Source organism: Lepus europaeus, chromosome X, assembly GCF_033115175.1.
Source record: "Lepus europaeus isolate LE1 chromosome X, mLepTim1.pri, whole genome shotgun sequence".
Lineage (NCBI taxonomy): Eukaryota > Metazoa > Chordata > Mammalia > Lagomorpha > Leporidae > Lepus > Lepus europaeus.
Window position 1 is genome coordinate 91,894,746 of NC_084850.1, and position 18,537 is coordinate 91,913,282.

General features: G+C 40.4%; 1 protein-coding gene across 2 annotated transcripts in view; it reads left to right on the top strand.

The window, feature by feature from the left end:
* MTMR8 (myotubularin related protein 8) overlaps positions 1-18,537 on the top strand; it is a 125,298-nt gene that overhangs the window by 53,755 nt on the left and 53,006 nt on the right. The window contains exons 2-8 of one of the 2 annotated variants that reach the window (XM_062183579.1): positions 1,088-1,210; positions 5,270-5,432; positions 7,302-7,459; positions 10,749-10,877; positions 12,091-12,225; positions 16,693-16,825; positions 18,082-18,191. In XM_062183579.1, the coding sequence (XP_062039563.1) occupies positions 1,088-1,210; positions 5,270-5,432; positions 7,302-7,459; positions 10,749-10,877; positions 12,091-12,225; positions 16,693-16,825; positions 18,082-18,191 (951 nt within the window). The remainder of the gene's footprint in view (positions 1-1,087; positions 1,211-5,269; positions 5,433-7,301; positions 7,460-10,748; positions 10,878-12,090; positions 12,226-16,692; positions 16,826-18,081; positions 18,192-18,537) is intronic. The other variant, XM_062183580.1, reaches the window with a different exon arrangement.

Below are 18,537 nucleotides of genomic sequence, written 5' to 3' on the forward strand. Positions count from 1 at the left end.
TGCTTTCCCAGGCACATTAGCTGGGAGCTAGAATGGAAGTGGAGTAGCTGGGACTCAAACTGGCACCCATGTGGGATGCCAGCACTGCAGGCAGTGGCTTTACTCTCTTAAGCCATGGTGCTAACCCCCTCATTGGTATTTCGATTGGGATTGTATTGAATCTGTAAATTGCTTTGGGTAGTATGGATATTTTGATGATACTGATTCTTCCAATCCATGAACATGGAATATTTTTCCATTTTTTGTGTGTCTTTTTCTATTTCTTTCTTTAATATTTTGTAATTTTAATTGTAGAGATCTTTCACATCCCTGGTTAAATTTATTCCAAGGTATTCAAAATTTTCTGTAACTGTAGTAAATGATACTTATAAATTCTTTCTCAGCCATGGCCTTGTCTGTATTCAAAGGCTATGGATTTTTGTGTGTTGATTTTACATCTGGCAACTTTACCAAACTCTTTTATGAGTTCCAGTAGTTTCTTAATGGAGTCTTTTGGTTTCTCTCTGTATATATTTTTAATCTGCAAACAGGGATAATTTGACTTCTTCCTTTCCTATTTGTATCCCTTTTATTTCTTTTTCTTGCCTAAATGCTCTAGATAAAACTTCCATAACAGTATTGAATACAATAGTGGATGTGGGCACCTTTGTCTGGTTCTAGATCTTAGTGGAAATGCTTCCAACATTCCCTATTCAATATGATGCTGACTGTGGGTTTGTCATATGTAAGTTATTTACTCTTACTGTTTTTTTTCACATATAATAACTGCACCTTCCTTTCAACAAGATAAGTACCTCAGCAAGTTTCTAGGTTCTGTCTGTTTTCTACCCACACCTAACTTATGATGTCAACATTGTCTAGAATTTTGACTCCTCCTAGAATACATCTTTCCTTTTACTCTTATAGTCTTTATAGAGCTATTTCAGGACAAGAAAATAAAAATCATACTAGTTTGCCATCTTGAGAGGTACTGGAAAGCCCCAAAGAAGTTTTTATAGCAAATTAATGACACTTGTCTTTTAATTGTTCCACATCAATCATGGTTGGTGCTTTGAGAATTAATCAGTATCTCCCCCACCTCAAACAGGTGGAAAATGTGAAATTACTGGATCGTTATGTGGAAAAGAAACCAGCTAATGGGATTCTGTATCTCACCGCAACTCACCTGATCTATGTGGAAGCTTCTGGTGAAACCCGGAAAGAAACATGGGTATGTTCATGAGAAGAATCTTGAAAGGTCTTAAAGAATTGTGCATATATACTTTATATATAATGGTTTCTTGAAATTTCAAGTAGCATTATTAAATTGCTATAAATCATTTTCTTTAAAGGACCTGTTCTAGAACTCTTTTTATAGTCTCCTCTTCCTTTAAGTTATTGTCTCTAGTAGGTAGTCTCTGCTTATTTTCTGAACCTAGTTAGTTGGTAAGCAATCTGAAATAATTTAAAGGTATGCTAGTTGTAAATGTAGTCTTGAGTACCAGCAGCATCTGTATCAATCTGAGAGCTTGTTAAAATGCAAAATCTTAAGCCTCAGATTTTTTAAGGTTATTCATTTTTTATTTGAAAGGCAGGGTGTCTGCTAGTTTGCTTCCCAAATGCCTGCAAGAGCAAGGGCCCAGGCAAACTTAAGCCAGGGTCCAGAAACTTCATCTGGGTCTCCCATGTGTGTAGCAGGGATCTAAGTACTACTGCCTCCTAGGGTGTGCATTAGCAGGAAGCTGGATTTGCAATGAAGGTGGGACTTGACCCCCCATGCACCTCATTTATCCATGCAGGTGTCCCAAGTGATGGGATAACCTATTACATCACAACACCCACCCACAACTTAAGGTGTTTATTTTTTTTTTATTTTTTGACAGGCAGAGTGGACAGTGAGAGAGAGACAGAGAGAAAGGTCTTCCTTTTTGCCGTTGGTTCACCCTCCAATGGCCGCCACGGTAGGCACGCTGCGGCCGGCGCACCGCGCTGATCCGATGGCAGGAGCCAGGTGCTTATCCTGGTCTCACATGGGGTGCAGGGCCCAAGCACCTGGGCCATCCTCCACTGTACTCCCTGGCCACAGCAGAGAGCTGGCCTGGAAGAGGGGCAACCAGAACAGGATCGGTGCCCCGACCGGGACTAGAACCTGGTGTGCTGGCGCCGCAAGATTACAAAGGCAGTAAATGTTGCAGTTGGAATTTCAAGCTCAGCATACAGTGATCTTAATCACTATGCTATGAGGTTTATAAATGAAGAGATTTAACCATAAATCATGCTACTGATTAATGATTATGATGCTGCTTTAAGATACAGAAGGCATAAATATACATTAAGGGGGCCCGGCACTGTGGTGTACAGGGTAGGGCCACCATCTGCAGTGCCAGCATTCTAATGGATGCTGGTTCAAGTCCTGGCTGCTCCACTTCCAATCCAGCTCTCTGCTGTGGCCAGGGAAAGTAGTAGAACATGGCCCAAGTCCTTCGGCCCGTGCACCCGCGTAGGAAGCCTGGAAAAGGCTCCTGGCTCATGGCTTTGGATCAGCCAGCTCGGGCTCTTGTGGCCACTTGGAGAGTGAACCAGCAAATGGAAAAAACCTCTCTCTCTCTCTCTTTCGGTGTCTGCCTCTCTGTAACATTGCCTTTCAAATAAATAAATAAATCTTTAAAATAAACACCTTAATAGGCTAATCCTCCGCCTTGCGGCGCCAGCACACCGGGTTCTAGTCCCGGTCGGGGCACCGATCCTGTTCATCATAATTGTTTGTCCCTTTATTGACTTATTTGAAAGAGTTACAGAGAGAGAAGGAGAGAGAGGAAGATCTTCTATCTACTGGTTCGCTCACCAGATGGCTGCAACCACCAGTACTATGCCAGGTCAAAGCCAGGATCCAGGAGCTTCATCCAGGTTTCCCCACATGGGTGGCAGGGACCCAGGCCGTTAGCAGAGAGTTTGATTGGAAGTGGAGCAGCTGGGACATGAACTGCTGCCCATATGGAATGCCAGCATCACCAGCAGCAGCTTTACTCACTAAGCTGCAATGCCAGCCTCTATTCCCTGATCTTGATGATCACTATTTGACTACCCAAATGTACATCCTTCATATTGACTGGCAGGGCATGGATTTATTTGAGATTTGATACATGAATTCTTATTACATTATCAAGAGTTTCTGTGACCCCTCCAAAACTGCCATGGCAGGAATTGAGTTTGAAAAGATAGAAAATTATTCCTGAAAGGAGAGTGTTTGGTTAGGACACTTGCCTGTCATGTTGGAGTGCCTGAGTTCAAATCTCAGCTTTGTTCCCAATTCTAGCTTCCTGCTAATGTGCATCCCAGAAGGCAGCAAGTGATGACTCAAGTAGTTGGGTCCCTGCCGCACACATGGCAGATCTGCCTTGAGTTCCCAGTTTCCAGATACAGCTTTGGGCCAATGTGGTCATTGTAGGTATTTGGGAATTGAATCAATGAATGAGATCTGTGTGTGTGTGTGTGTGTGTCTGTGTCTGCCTCTCGAATTATAAAAAAAAAAAAGAAAATTCTTCCCAGGAACGTGTGACTGATCTACATAGTTGCTGCATTCTAGATGGTGGATATGATCGAAAGAGTTCATGGAAGAGATGACTTTTCCAAATCAATTGGGTGCTAAGCATGGCATAGGGGGAGAGAAAGGAGAAGAAAGCACAGTGTTGCTCAGAAGACCATTCCAAGCACAGGACAGGAAGTCCAGTGAATGGAAAGAATACATCCAGGCTCTGTACTTGTGGGAAACATCAGAGATAGGAACAAGAAGAGAATGTCAAAGACTACAATTCAAATTCATGATTCTGTGGCTATTTTGGACATAGAATTGTACTATTTGAATATATTTTCTTTTACGAGTTATCTTTATAGAAACAGTGTGGACAGTGATCATCCTATGTTCAAAGCTTTATTGTCACTAAAGTCTGAAATGTGGGATGCTATTTCCTCCCTAATGTTTCTAGCTAAACTCTAATTCTGGAACTAGATTAGAATTTCTAGAGAAAGAATCTTGAACTTAGAGTTAGACTCCCATGGATCAAATTCTGTATTACTTCTTGAATATGTGGCCTGTGAATCAATCTCCTCAGAGATTTGTTTTGTTCATTCATGAAATATAGTGAATATATCCATCCCAAAGGCTTTTACATGGTATATAGCTAATGGTCATGGACTACTTAGTGATAAATAAAGCACAATTATTTTTTTTTATTAAACTTTTATTTAATGAATATAAATTTCCAAAGTATAGCTCATGGGTTACAATGGAATAAAGCACAATTATTAATAATTATTTGTTTATTTGAAAGGCAGAGAGACAAAGATCTTATGTCTACTGGTTTACTCCCCAAATGCCTACAACAGCCAGGGCTGGGCCAGGCCAAAGCTAAGAACCAGGAACTCAATCTGGGTCTCTCACATGGGTGGCACTGAGGCAAGTATGTGAGCCATTATGTGCTGCCTCTCAGAGTGATCATTAGCAGGAAGCTAATTGGAATTGGAAGCAGAATCATGACTTGAACCCAGGCACGCCAATATGGGATGTGGCTGTCCCAAATGGAGTCTTAACTGCTGTACCATCTACCTGTCTTATATATTAATCATTATTTTAATTAGCAGTTTGATAGAACAAACGGAATTTCTGTTTTCCTCTGTTACGATTACTCCTGTGATTGTAAACTCTACAGCTGACCTGCTAAAATGTCCTATAAACCCATTAATCTAATAGCCTAAGGACAGAGAAGTTTTCTAACTACAGTTTGCTTCTCATTTCTTTACCACTATTTTTAAAAACTTTATTTATTTGAAAGGCAGAATTAGAGAGAGAGAGAGAGAGAGATTTTCTATCCGCTGGTTCACTCCCCAAATGGCCACAATGGCTGGGATTGTGCCAGATTGAAGCGAGAAGCCTGGAACTTCCACTGGATCTCCCATATGTGTGCAGGGACTCAGGCAGTTGGGCCATCTTCCACTGCTGCTTAGTGGGGAGCAGAACTGGAAGTGGAGCAGCTGGGTCTCAAACTGGTGCCCATATGGCATGCTGGCATCACAAGCAGCGGCTTAACCTGCTATGCCACAACACCAGCCCCTGCTTGACCACTATTAATGCTTTATTTCTGTTTGAAAGAACCTCAGCTGTCTTAGAAAAGATGGCTATAAGCTATAGATGTGATTGTATCTCTGTCCATGCTTATAGTATTACTGAGAGTCAGACATAATGAGAGTGTTTATTTAATAAATGTTTATTGTAGTTCTTTTCTTTTTACAGATTGCGGTCCATCACATTGCCACTGTGGAGAAATTGCCCATCACTAACCTGGGCTGTCCCCTGATCCTCCGCTGTAAGAACTTCCGGGTGGCCCACTTTGTTTTAGACTCTGATCTTGTGTGCAATGAAGTTTATATTTCACTGCTCAAGCTTTCTCAGCCAGGTAGTTATGATAGTATTTTTATGTAAAGCCATTTTGTTTTGTTTTTTTTTTTTTTTCCGAAATAGTGTAATGGAAAGATTATATAGAGTTAGAGCAGGGTTTGGATCTGGGCTCTGTCACTTACTAGCTTCATGGTATTTGGGCAATTTATATAACCTCTGAACTCAGCTTTCTCACATGTTAAAGTACAGTGAGTTTAAGCTCCCTAAGGGGGATATTTTGACACTTATTTATATTCATGCATTTTTTAGTATATGCAGTATATAGTAGATAATTAAAAGATATTTTCTTCTCTTGATTCCTGTTCTGTTGGCATTATGTTTGACTTACTGTTCCCAGCTTACCTTCAGTTCCACTTAGAAGACTAGGGTAGTGTATCAGAGTCCTCACTACTACAGTTACCGCTGCTTCCTCCAGCTTTACCCACTCATTTTTTTTTTATTTTTTTATTTTTGACAGGCAGAGTTAGAGACAGAGAAAAGTCTTCCTTTTCTGTTGGTTCACCACCCCCCAAATGGCCGCTACGGCTGATGCGCTGCGGCTGGCGCACTGCGCCCATCTGAAGCCAGGAGCCCAGTGTTTCCTCCTGGTCTCCCATGTGGGTGCAGGGCCCAAGCACTTGGGCCATCCTCCACTGCCTTCCCGGACCATAGCAGAGAGCTGGACTGCAAGAGGAGCAACCAGGACAAAATCCAGTGCCCCAACCGGGACTAGAACCCGGGGTGCCGGCGCCTCAGGCAGAGGATTAGCCTAGTGAGCAGTGGTGCCGGCCACCCACTCATTTCCTAGTCCCCACCCCTAGACAGCTATCATTGTCCTCTCATTTTATTCTGTGGAATCTCCATACTCTTAGATTTTTCCCTCCCAATTCTCTTCCCTCCTTACCCCAGAATAATTCATCAGTTTTTGATGATAATTCTTGACAGCATTACATAATTACATGGGCCAGTGTTGTTGTATATGGCTTTGGTTGGCTTCATCTATCTCTGGAAAAATTATTGCCACATCAGTTGGCCAAACGCATTATTCTGTATTGTATCTTGTGAAGGGAGAAAGCAGGACTGACAGGGAGAAGGGAAGAGATTGCCATTTATCAGCCAGAGGCTGGTGTTGGCCTGAAGAGTAGATTACAAGAACGTTGTTAATGTTGTGCAACACGTTACAACAAGCAGTGCATTTAAGACACAGAAGCTCAGTTAAGAACTTTTGGTAAGGACTGGTTTTTTTCTTCAAATATTATTTATTTAAAAGGCAGAGTTAGAGGGGAGTGGGGAGAGACAGAGAGGTCTTCCATATGCTGGTTCACTTTCCAAATGGCTGCAATGCTAGGGCTGGGCCAAGCAGAAGCCATGAGCCAGGAGCTCTTCTAGGTCTTCCATGTGGGCGCAGGGGCCCAAGCACTTAAGCCATCTTCCACTGCTTTCCCAGATGCATTAGCAGGGAGCTGGATCACAAGTGGAGCAGCTGGGACTCAAACTAGCACCCAAATGGGATGCCAGTGAAGCAGGAGGCAGGTTTAACTGCTCTGTCTCAACACTGGCCCCAGAAGTGTTTCTTAACATGTGAAACCTGGAAGCCTCAGTTAAATCTGTTGTACAGAATTCTGTTTGTTTTTTTTTTTTTAATGAAGCCAGGCAGAAAGTTTCTTCTTTCCTTTAGTGTCAAAAAAATAAACATTTATAAAAGAAAAACCTGAAGCAATATTCTAGCTCTTATTCCTTATATAAAGGCAAACTTGTGTACAAAACACTTTTTCTAAGGCTGTTTGACAAACATTCCTTTGAGAGAAGGAAATTAACCTTTATTTGCATTGTTTGGTAATCTGAGTTTCATTCATCATTACTTTGTTGTCATGTCTGTCTTCTCCAGTATTACCTGAAGATCTTTATGCTTTTGCTTATAATCCCAAAACCTCAAAAGAGATGAGGGAAAATGGATGGAAACTGATTAACCCAACATCAGACTTTGAACGTATGGGAATACCCAACAGGTACTGGACCATAACAGATGCTAACAGAAGCTATGAGGTAAGTTTGTTATTGTTGTCATTCATTTAGTGTATTTAATTAAAATGGCAGAGTATCAGCAAGCAAAGGTTTGAAAAAAGAGAAAGGAAACAGTCATAATTGATCCTTTTAATTCAACAGTCAGCCATTCAAAGAACATTGAGTACCAACTGTGCTCAGGTAACTGAGTAAGAGATCTAATGGTCTAAAGCATAGGATGCAGTGGAGCACAGACGAGGGATATACAAATCAGCCAGAGAAGCCAGAAATAGCTGGATACTTTAGGGAATAGCCTTTTGAAAGAGCTTTATCCTAATTTATGCAGGGGGAGAAGAAAGGAGTTCAGGAAGTGCAGTTAGATCATGAGGGGATTCATGACTAAATTAAAGAAATTGAATATTATCCTGAAGACATTTGGGAGCATGAGAGTGTTTTTTGCTGGAAAGCAACATAAATCTATTTGTACTTTAGAAAGATAACTTTGTTATGAGTGTGGAGAATTAGTTTCTAGATGCAAACCAATTTGCAGAATGCAGAAGGATGATAAATGAAGTGATGAGAACCTGAACTAAGACAATGAATGCAGACAGAGAAGAGGAGATGAATTACAAAAGATATTTAGAGGGCTGGCACTGTGGCATAGCAAGTAAAGCCACCACCTGCAGTGCCAGCATCCCATATGGGTGCCAGTTCAAGACCCAGTTGCTCCATTTCCAATCCAGCTCTCTGTTATGGCCTGGGAAACCAGTAAAAGATGGCCAAGTCCTAGGACCCCTGCACCCACATGGGAGACCCGGAAGAGGCTCCTGGCTCCAGATTGGCCCAGCTCTGGCCATTTCAGCCATTTAGGGAGTGAACCAGCAAATGGAAGACTGACTTTCTCTCTCTCTTTCTCTCTTTCTCTCTTTCTCTCTCTGCCTCTGTGCAACTCTGCCTTTTAAATAAATAAATAAAAGCTTTAAAAAAACATATTTAGGTTGTAGAATTGAAAGACCAAGTGGATAGTGGTTGTTAGCCTTGATAATGACCACAAGAAGGACACATAATATCCTCGATTTTAGACTTGAGTTTAAGGTAATTAAAGACATATCAAGCATTTGGGTCTCAATCTCAGGAAGGAACTGTGGGATGAATATAGGGGTCTAGGATTATATGGGGGGGTCCCCAAGACTATTCCTCAGAGTCTGTAATTCACTGGGAAGACACACATGACTCAACATACAGTCATATTTATGGCTGTGATTTATTATAATGAAAGGATACAAAGCAAAATCAGCAAAGGGACGAAGTACATAGGTAAATCTGCAGAAAACCTGGTCCAAGCTTCCGAAGTCCTTTCATAGTAGAATCACACAGGACACATTTAATTCCTCCAGCAATGGGTTGTGACAACACAACACATGTAATGTTGTCTACCAGGCAAGCTTATTAGTGACTCAGTGCTTTTGGAATTTTCAAGGGCTGCGCACATATACACCCTCTGCCTAGAGTATACCAAAATTCTAGATGCCCACCAAGAAAACAAATGTTCAGCGTAAGCCACCTTTTTTATACAGTCTATATACAGTGAGCCGCTCTTACCAATTAGGTAACAGTGAACACCCTCCCAAAAGCCAAGTCCTCAGACGCAGCCAAGTGGGAACCTTGTAGGTAGGCCTGTTCTAAGGATAACAGGCTTGCTATGATAACTGTTCTGCACAGATTCATCGTTAAGTGATATTCCTGAATTTTTGGATCTTTAAGTTTCCAGTGTATCACTACCATAGTAGGACTATAATGACTTTCTGGTAACACAGTTTTGAATATCCACTAGGTGTGAGGATTAATGAGCTGTCACTTAGCAGGGTTATCTGTGAGGTGGCTTGTTAGGAATGAGTAGAGTTGGGGTGAATTCTGTCGAGTTGAAGTCTTCTGAATGAGTTTTGAAATGCCCATGTTTCTCTGGATGCATATGGCCTTCTGAGCTGAGTGGAAAGCTCCATACTTTTCTCTTTGTATGACTTGCTTTTCCAAAGTCTGAGTCCAGGAAAGGGATGGGTAGAGAACTTCTCAAATGGTCCTCATTCCGAGGACATTGACTAATGAATTATATAGAGGATTCTTAATCTGTCATAAATTATTTCTGCCTGTTTTTTTTTAATTTAATTGATCTAATATATATTTATAGAATATAGTGATAAGTTAATACATGTATACAAAGTATAATGATCAAATCAGGGTAATTAGCATTTCCATTTCCTCAAATAGTATGATTTCTATATGTTGAGAACTTTCAAAGTCTTCTCTATTTATTTGATCTGTTATTAAATGTTTGGGTATATTTTACACTTAAGAAAGTGATTAGAAGGCTGGCGCCGTGGCTTAACAGGCTAATCCTCCGCCTTGCGGCGCCAGCACACCGGGTTCTAGTCCTGGTTGGGGCGCCGGATTCTATCCCAGTTGCCCCTCTTCCAGGCCAGCTCTCTGCTATGGCCCAGGAAGGCAGTGGAGGATGGCCCAAGTCCTTGGGCCCTGCACCCGCATGGGAGACCAGGAGAAGCACCTGGCTCTTGGCTTCGGATCAGCACAATGCACCGGCCACAGTGGCCATTGGAGGGTGGACCAATGGCAAAAAGGAAGACCTTTCTCTGTCTTCTCTTTCTCACTATCTACTCTGCCTGTCAAAAATTAAGAAAAAAAAAAAAGAAAGTGATTAGAGTTAATTTTGCATCATCACATCTGTCCTGTTAACAATATTTTGTTTGTGTCTCTTTGGAAAGTTGTATTTTGTTAACCACTAAGGGCTGATAAATTTGAGAAAATGTGTCCCGTCTTCTTATAGCGTATGTCACAACTAAAATGTCAGCACCTTCAACCCCCAACTAGTGTTTTACAGACCGTCCAGAAATGCATGAAGCAGTTTGCAGTTTATGACGAAATAAATCATACATCCTTATTCTCTTCTACATGTCTTCTTGAGTTGATTTTTGTGATTTAGTTGTTTATAGCCTACATTGTTTGTTGCTCTGATAGAAAAAAAATGTGAATTTTATAGTAGGGTTATATATGTTTCTGCCTATGATTTTAGTTAATCACAAAGTAAATTTTGTTCTTATATGTCTCAGTGTTTTTCTTTATGGAAATTAATGGCATACTTGAAAAAACTCTAAACCAAGAGTATTTTGTTTCTGTTTCTGAGGAATGGATGATTCTGAATAGTAAATACCAGCCAGCTAAAGCTTGAATGATTGCCAATGCTAGTCTGTTGCTAGCAAGTGAAAAATGTACACACACACACACACACATGTATTTGTATTGGTTTATTTTTCAGATATGCGGTACCTACCCTCCTGAAATAGTGGTTCCTAAATCTGTTACCTTGGGAACAGTGGTTGGAAGTTCAAAATTCAGAAGTAGAGAACGTGTGCCTGTGCTTTCCTACCTCTACAAAGAGAACAATGTGAGTTAAGCAAACTTTCTAATGAACGCTAACTTGCCTCTAGAAGACCTAGGTTTAAGTGTCACTGTTCCACTTTACTAGCTGTGTGACCTCAAGCAAGTTATTTAACTTCTCTGAACTTTGGACTTTTGAGCATTTTTGAGAGGGTCACATGAAGGAAAAATAGATATATACTTTGTAAATTGTAAGTATGCAGATGTTAAGTGGCATTTTAAGTCTTCTAATTTGTTTCCTTTCTATGGATTCCAGCTGGTAAGAAATTGTGGCATGAAAGGAAACTAGTAGTATGAGAGGATATTTGGGGACTATGGCTTGCCACGAGGATACAAAGGTCCTTGATTCTTTTCTACCAGCTTATTTTTTTAGAGATTATTTGAAGCACAGAGTTACAGAGAGCCGGGGAGAAAGAGAGCGAGAGAGGGGAGGGGAGGGGAGAGAAGAGGAGAAAAGAGAGGAGGGGGGAGGAGAAGAGAGAAGAGAGAAGAGAGAAGAGAGAAGAGAGAGAGAGAGAGAGAGAGAGAGAATCTCTTCTGTCCTCTGCTATACTCCCCAAAAGGAGTTAGACAAGTAGTTAGGTTCTCAAATGGGCAGCTGTTCAAGTGCTAAAGAGTATAATGATACAATTGGGTGCCCTTGTGTCAAGCTATTAAAGTGAACAGATTCCTTAAATCCATATCAAAGTGTAATGAAGTCCATTAACTAATTATATCCAGACAAACCTGTTAAATAGCTATGCTGTTTTTATATGGAAAAGGCTTGAAAACAAACCAGCCCTCTGATTTATTATTAACTCCTGAAACTAAGGAATTCTATTCTCTAAATCTCTAGATCTTTGCTCTCTTTTGAATTCTGCTACCACTGTAATCCTCTGGTTTGTAAGAGTGATATTACTGGAACTATAATAGTGGGCAATTTTAGAAAAATAACTAGCCTATCACGTATGGAGAGTTGATTTTTATTAAGGAAGCATTCAAGATGTGACTTTTTAGTAGTCTGATTTGCCAAGACTACGTTGGGAGTCAGCCACATGCCTTTGGGAAGTAGGAGGCTGAGTCCATTATCAGTGGAATGCCTGGACTTTAAAGTCACCTATCTCTTCAGTCATTGTCTTGAGTTGGTTTTTCTTTTCCCACTACTTAGTAAACCTGGAGTCAAGGAGGATTTTTGACCAGCTGAGAATATAACACTCAACTGATACACTTTTTCCTTACAGGCTGTCATTTGCCGCTGTAGCCAGCCCCTGTCGGGATTTTACACTCGCTCTGTAGATGATGAGCTCTTGCTGGAAGCCATTGGCCAGACGAACCCAGGGAACCAGTTTATGTATGTCGTAGACACAAGACCAAAGGTATCTATTTGTCAGTGACTTCTCTGATATTTCTACTTACTATAATCCTTATCCCCACATACTGAGACTTGTAGTGTTATTAAGTCAGATTTGTGTATGTCAGACATTGTAGAAAATCATTTGAGCAAGCCATTTGGAGCTCCTTTTATAAGCCTGTCACTGTCAAGGTACCGTGAACAACTTAGCTTTGCCACCTCAATAAGATGTCCTGAGTTGAAGGTTCATTGACACATCTTAAATGTGTCACTAAATTTGTTCCTCAACCAGAATTTTTTGTAGTCTTCTGTGGTAGAAATTTACTCTCAGAGAGAGAACTTCAATTTAGACAATGGAAACCTAACTACTACCAGCATATCTTTTTGTAATTAATGTTTTGAGCCATAGTAAGTTAATAATATTTTGCTGTTTCCTGAAGGAGCAGGGATCACAAATCTGACTGCTGTGTGATTAACTAAAAATGTTTGGATCTTGTGGCAGTAATTTTTTTTAGCACCCAGTACTATTAGCTGATTATGTTTTCCCAATTCATTGAAGTACAATTTAAATCTTAGTTCCAAAGAATAAGAACAGGGACATAAATTTGCCATAGATTTTGACAGTGGACATGGACTTCTAGCAAAATCCTTTCATCTTTCCTAGAGCTTGAGCTATGTGATTTGTTTCATTGTTTTCACAGGCTTTGTCCCTTTCAAATGTTTGTGTCACTGAACAGGGGATCCTTAGATCAACCTAAATATCAGCTTAAACTTTTACCCTTGACCTTCAAGCTCCATGGGGAATTGTAGATGAATTTATTGTGCTCCACAAAGCAAGTAAAGGACTGAACCCATTTTCTTAAAGGTTGTCCTTTTTACAAAAATTCCAAAAAAGAAACAGTTTTACTTAAAATTTGATGTGAGAATGTGGTTGAGGAGGTTTTGTTGCTAAGTAGTGATTGCTAACCTGGGAGGTGAGAGCTAAGCCTAAACTAGGTAGTTGTGGCTTCAGAGTTCAGTAATTGGATATGCATGAGACTAGACAGTGGTCTTATACAGCTTGTCTGTCCCATTTTGTGATTCCCCCATTAGCTGTTTTCCAGAGCCACCATTTCCCTTTTTTGCTCAGGTATCATTTTTTACTGTTTCAAAAGCTTACTGTTTTGTTTCAATGATAACCCCATCTCATATTCTGTTTAAAAATTTTTTATTAATTTGAGAGACAGAGGAGAGAGACTGATATCCCATCAGCTGGTAAAATACTCAAATGCTCACAGTGACTGGGGCTGGGCCAGACAGAAGAGCCAGGAGCAAGGAACTCAATCCAGCTAACCCATGTTAATGACAGGGTCCCAACTGCCTGCTGTCTTTCAGGGTCTACATGAGCAGGAAGCTGAAGTCAAGAGCCACAGCTGAAACTCAAACTCAGGCATACTAATATTTGATACAGGCATCCCATATGGCATCTTAAACTGCTAAGCCAAATGCCTGCCTCTGCATCTGACATTCTGAGATTGGCAAGAGTTTAATCAAGTCTGTATCTTTTATCAAGATTAAATACCCTTAAAATGATGAAGAGACATATACCAAGCTTCTGAGAATCTAAAAGCTTGGGGCCTTTTATTCAAATCCAATATCAGGAAGTCCTCTTTAATAGATTCTATTTTCCTGTCTTAAATCCAAGCAAATTAAGACAGGCCTAGAAATATCTGGAAATTCCCCTTTTCTGGATGGCTAGATTTAAATATTTGGTAGAAACTATATTATAGTGATAGAAATTTGTTCTTAGGAGTTAGACAAATTTGAGGTCAAGCCTTGCCTTCAGTACTTATCCTTGCGATCTTTGGCAAATTAGTTCACCTTTCTGAAGCTATTTACTTAGGAGAATAATAATAGTCCTTACCTTGAGGGGCTATAGTAAAAGTTAGATGAGATAATATATGTAAAAGGTCTGCCACATAGTATTAACTCAATAAATATTACATTTTCTCTACCTGGACATTAATATGTAGCTGTTTGACCTCAGATCCACTGGATATATTTCCAAAGAGTATATACTGGCATAGGATAGTTACCTACCTATGTTAGCTGGTCTATCCAAACCTGGTAGGGACTAGTATAATTATGTTTTGTTTACTGAAGCATCCCTCCTAGGAAATTTTGTTGCTTCTAAGTGGTTATTGCTTGTACTTCTACACAGTTTTTTTTTTTTTTTTTTGACAGGCAGAGTTAGACAGTGAGAAGGTGTTTTTTTTTTTTTTTTAAGATTTTCATTTATTTCAGAGGCAGAGAAAGACACAAAAACAGATATTCCATCTACTGGTTCATTCCCCAGATGCCCAAAACAGCCAGTGCCAAAGCCAGGAATCAAGAACTCAGTTCAGTTTTCCAAAGCAGGTGGCAGGGATTCAAACTACTTGAGCCATCACCTGCTACCACCCAGTGAACGCATTAGCAGGAAGCTAGAATTGAGCGAGAAGCCAGAATTCAAATCCAGGCACTCTGATATGGGATACAGCTATCCCAAGCAGCCTCTTAATTGCTGTACCATATGCCTTCCCCCAACAGGGATTCTTTTGACATTTGTCATTAATTTAATGAAAGCTCACTGAAACTATCAGTGTGATAAAAGATCAAAATCACCATCATGGTTCTCCGTTTAACAAGTGTCTTGCATTCTAAAGAGAATATATTGAAACATTAACTTTATTTCTTTTCCATAAGCTAACGTGAATAGTTTATATGCTTTGAGGTTTTTGTATTCCTTTATATTAGTACAAAACTACATATTGGCTACATATGTGCTCCTCCTGCCTTCAGAAATATAAAATACTGGTAGATGAGAAAACAGGCCCAGACAACAGACACTTAATTGCAAGCTGACCATCATCATATCTTGGTTATTATTGTATTCATATCTCCTCTCTACAAATCTCATTTACACCTTACCTTGCTCGGTATCCTTTTAAAAAATATGTGTTTATTTGAAATGTGGAGAGGCAGAGAGCTTCCATTTGCTGATTCACTTCCCAGATGGCCACAATGGTCAGGGCTGGCTCAGGATGAAGCTAGGAGCCTGGAACTCCATCTAAGTCTCCATGTGGGTGGCAGGGACCCAACTACTTGGGCCATCTTCCACTACTTCCTAGGAACATTAGTGGGGATCTGGATCAGAAGCAGAGCAGCTAGGACTCAAACAGGCACTCTATATGGGATGCCACCATTGCAAGTGGTAGCTTAACCTACTGTGCCACAAAACTGGCCCCCCAACTCAATATTCTTCATATGACCTAGAGATACTCTGGTTACTGCAAGCTGAAAATAGTGTTAGTGTCTACATTTCAGTTTTCTCAGAGCATAAAAGTTATTTATCTCATGCAGTCATATTTTTTACATTTTTCTAGAGTAGCTATTTAAAATTAATTGGTCCTGACATTCTGAGACTTCTTTTTAGATTTTCTCAGTTGTAAAGATTTTTGAACTTCTACATGTTTGTGAGTATAAAGTCTTTTTAGATGTGAAAGCAATTGTTTGTGATGGGCAGCTCAAAATTATTATTTCAGATCAGATATCCTATAGCTGCCATATCCTTCATTTCTTAAGCAGGGTTTATGAAATAAAACAGGGGCCAGCACTGTGGCCGTAGCAGGTTAATCCACTGTCTGCAGCACTGGCATCCTAACGTGGGCACTGGTTCAGCTCTCAGCTGCTCCACTTCCAGCTCCCTGCTAATGTGCCTGGGAAAGCAGTGGAAGATGGACCAAGTGCTTTGGCCCCTGCACTCATGTAGGAGACCCCAGTGGAGCTCCTGGCTTCATCCTGGCACAGATCTGCTATTGCAGCCATTTGGAGAGTGAACCAGTGGTTGGAATGTTTCTCTCTCTGTCTCTTCCTCCATCTAACTCTGTCTTTCAAATAAATAAAATATTAAAAAAAAAACAAATATACTAGGTCTTCCTCTCTCTCCCTATATGAGTCTATTTATTATAAAGGTACATGATCTAAAAGCCAATGAAATCCTCCTTATTCCAGAATGTGTCTTATCTGATATAACTTCTTTTTGAGTAGGATATATTTTTAAAGCTTTTATTTATTTATTTGAAAGGTAGAGTTACAGAGAGAAAGAAAGAGAAAGAGATCTTCCATCTGCTGGTTCACTTCCCAAATGGCTGTAATGGCCCAAGCTGGGTCATACCCAAGTCAGCAGCCTGGAATCCATTTGGGTCTCCCAGGTGGGTGCAGGAGCCCAAGGATTTGAGCCGTCTTTCACTGCTTTCCCAGGCAAATTAGCATGGAGCTAGATGGGAAGTGAAACAGCTAGGACTTGAACCAGCACCCATATGGGATGCTGACATTGCAGGCAGTGGCTTAACCATCTGAACAATAATGCCAGCCCTGAATGAGTGAGATTTAAAACTGTTCAGAATGAAGCACTGAGATTGAATCCTGTTCTTTCATAATCTGGCCTTTATTATGTCCTTCACTATTGCAGTTGAATGCCATGGCCAACCGAGCAGCTGGGAAGGGGTATGAGAGTGAAGACTACTATGCCAACATTCGCTTCAGGTTCATGGGTATTGAGAACATTCATGTGATGCGGAGCAGCCTGCAGAAACTCTTGGAAGGTACAGGGATTTCACCTTGGCCAGGCCAGTGGCCATGTCTTTGCATTATTACATAAATGACATGATTGCCTGATTTGGATTGGGGTGGAACATAAAAAGCAAGCAGTCAATAAATGATAAGATATTTAACTGTAGTATGAATGTAGCTTACATAGTACTGAATTATGGCAGTGATGTTCTGGCAGAAGGACTAATATATTCATTTTCATAACTCATTGAAGTCTATTTGGGTCTAGCTGCTGTGGAAATAATTTCTCTCTACAGAATTACTGGTATTCAGGGTGGGTAGGCCAACATAAGTACTAATGTATTTCGAATTCATTTCATCAAGGTAAGAAACCACTTGATTTAATGTTAGAAGTCACTCTGATTTCATCACTGCTCATGAAATGTGGACCTCAGAGTAATAAAGCTGATATCAGACAACTTCGGTCATTTGTCATCACTGCTTAATAACTGGGGGAAAGTGGGATTGAAGTTTAACAGTGCTTGGGTTTAGAACATTTCTCTTAAAACTGCTACACAGGATGAACTGATTGAAGGGATCCTCAAAACCTGCATTGTTTAGTTAACTCTCTATTCTTCCTGTTTTCTTCCCTTTTGTACTGGTATAGTCTGCCAGGACCTCTCCCTTACACCACAGAGCGTATTTCCTCAGCCTGCATCCCTTTTACTGTATTTGTGTCCTCCTTCCTTAAGTCTCTTCCTGTTTGTTTGTTTTTTCTCCCCAGAATGTTCTATATAAAGACTTTGTTTCACAGACTTTTCAGGGAAAAGATTGCCCTCTGCTGGATAACCAGTGCAAAGTACATAAAATTGTGTGTGTGTGTGTGTATTTTTTTTTCCAACGTGTTGAGACTGCATAGGGCTTCAGGGAGTAGGTAGTTATGTGGGAATAGAAACTGATATTAAGGGCCTATAGTGTTAGGAAGAGTGGGTTGGATTAGGATGGGGATTAAATATGCTTTCTAATCAGAGGAGATGTATTTTTCTATAGATGCTGACTCAATCTCTGGTTCTCTAAGGGCTTGGGAGTGGATTCTACAACTTGAGAAAGCAGAGGCTCATGCTGGGAGCTCTAGTGGGCTTTGGCCATAGTCCATCCCTGACTCCCTGTGTGGTTTCACACTAATCATTTAACCCTTTTGTGCCTCAGTTTTCCTCATTTACAAAATGGGGATCCACTTTATCCCCTTTCTTGATGAATAAACTGAGGTGATTGTGAATTTCAATCTCTGCTTCCTTTTCTACCTTAGTTTGTGAATTGAAAACTCCAACAATGAGTGAATTTCTTAGCGGCCTGGAGAGCTCAGGGTGGTTGAGACACATTAAAGCTATTATGGATGCTGGAATTTTCATTACAAAGGTAATAATCAGGACTTTTAAGAATTTGCACTGACTTTAATGATGGGGTCTCCTGAGGTGGTAGAGTGCCATGGTGAAAGACTATTGAAGATACCTAGTTTCTGGACTCAACTCTGCCACCAGTTGACCGTGTGCCCTTGGGCAAGTTTCTTTCCTCTTTGAGCCTCAGTTTCTCCATTTTTATAACAAGGTGGTTGAACAAGAGTCTAATGATATAATTCTTAGGGGACCCACAGATTTCTTTGGGAATATGATTAATCCCCTCCTCTGAAAAATGCACAACTATACATAAAGAAAATGCATCTCAATTTCAGGTTATCCACAGACCCTAGCACCTCAAGTTTAAA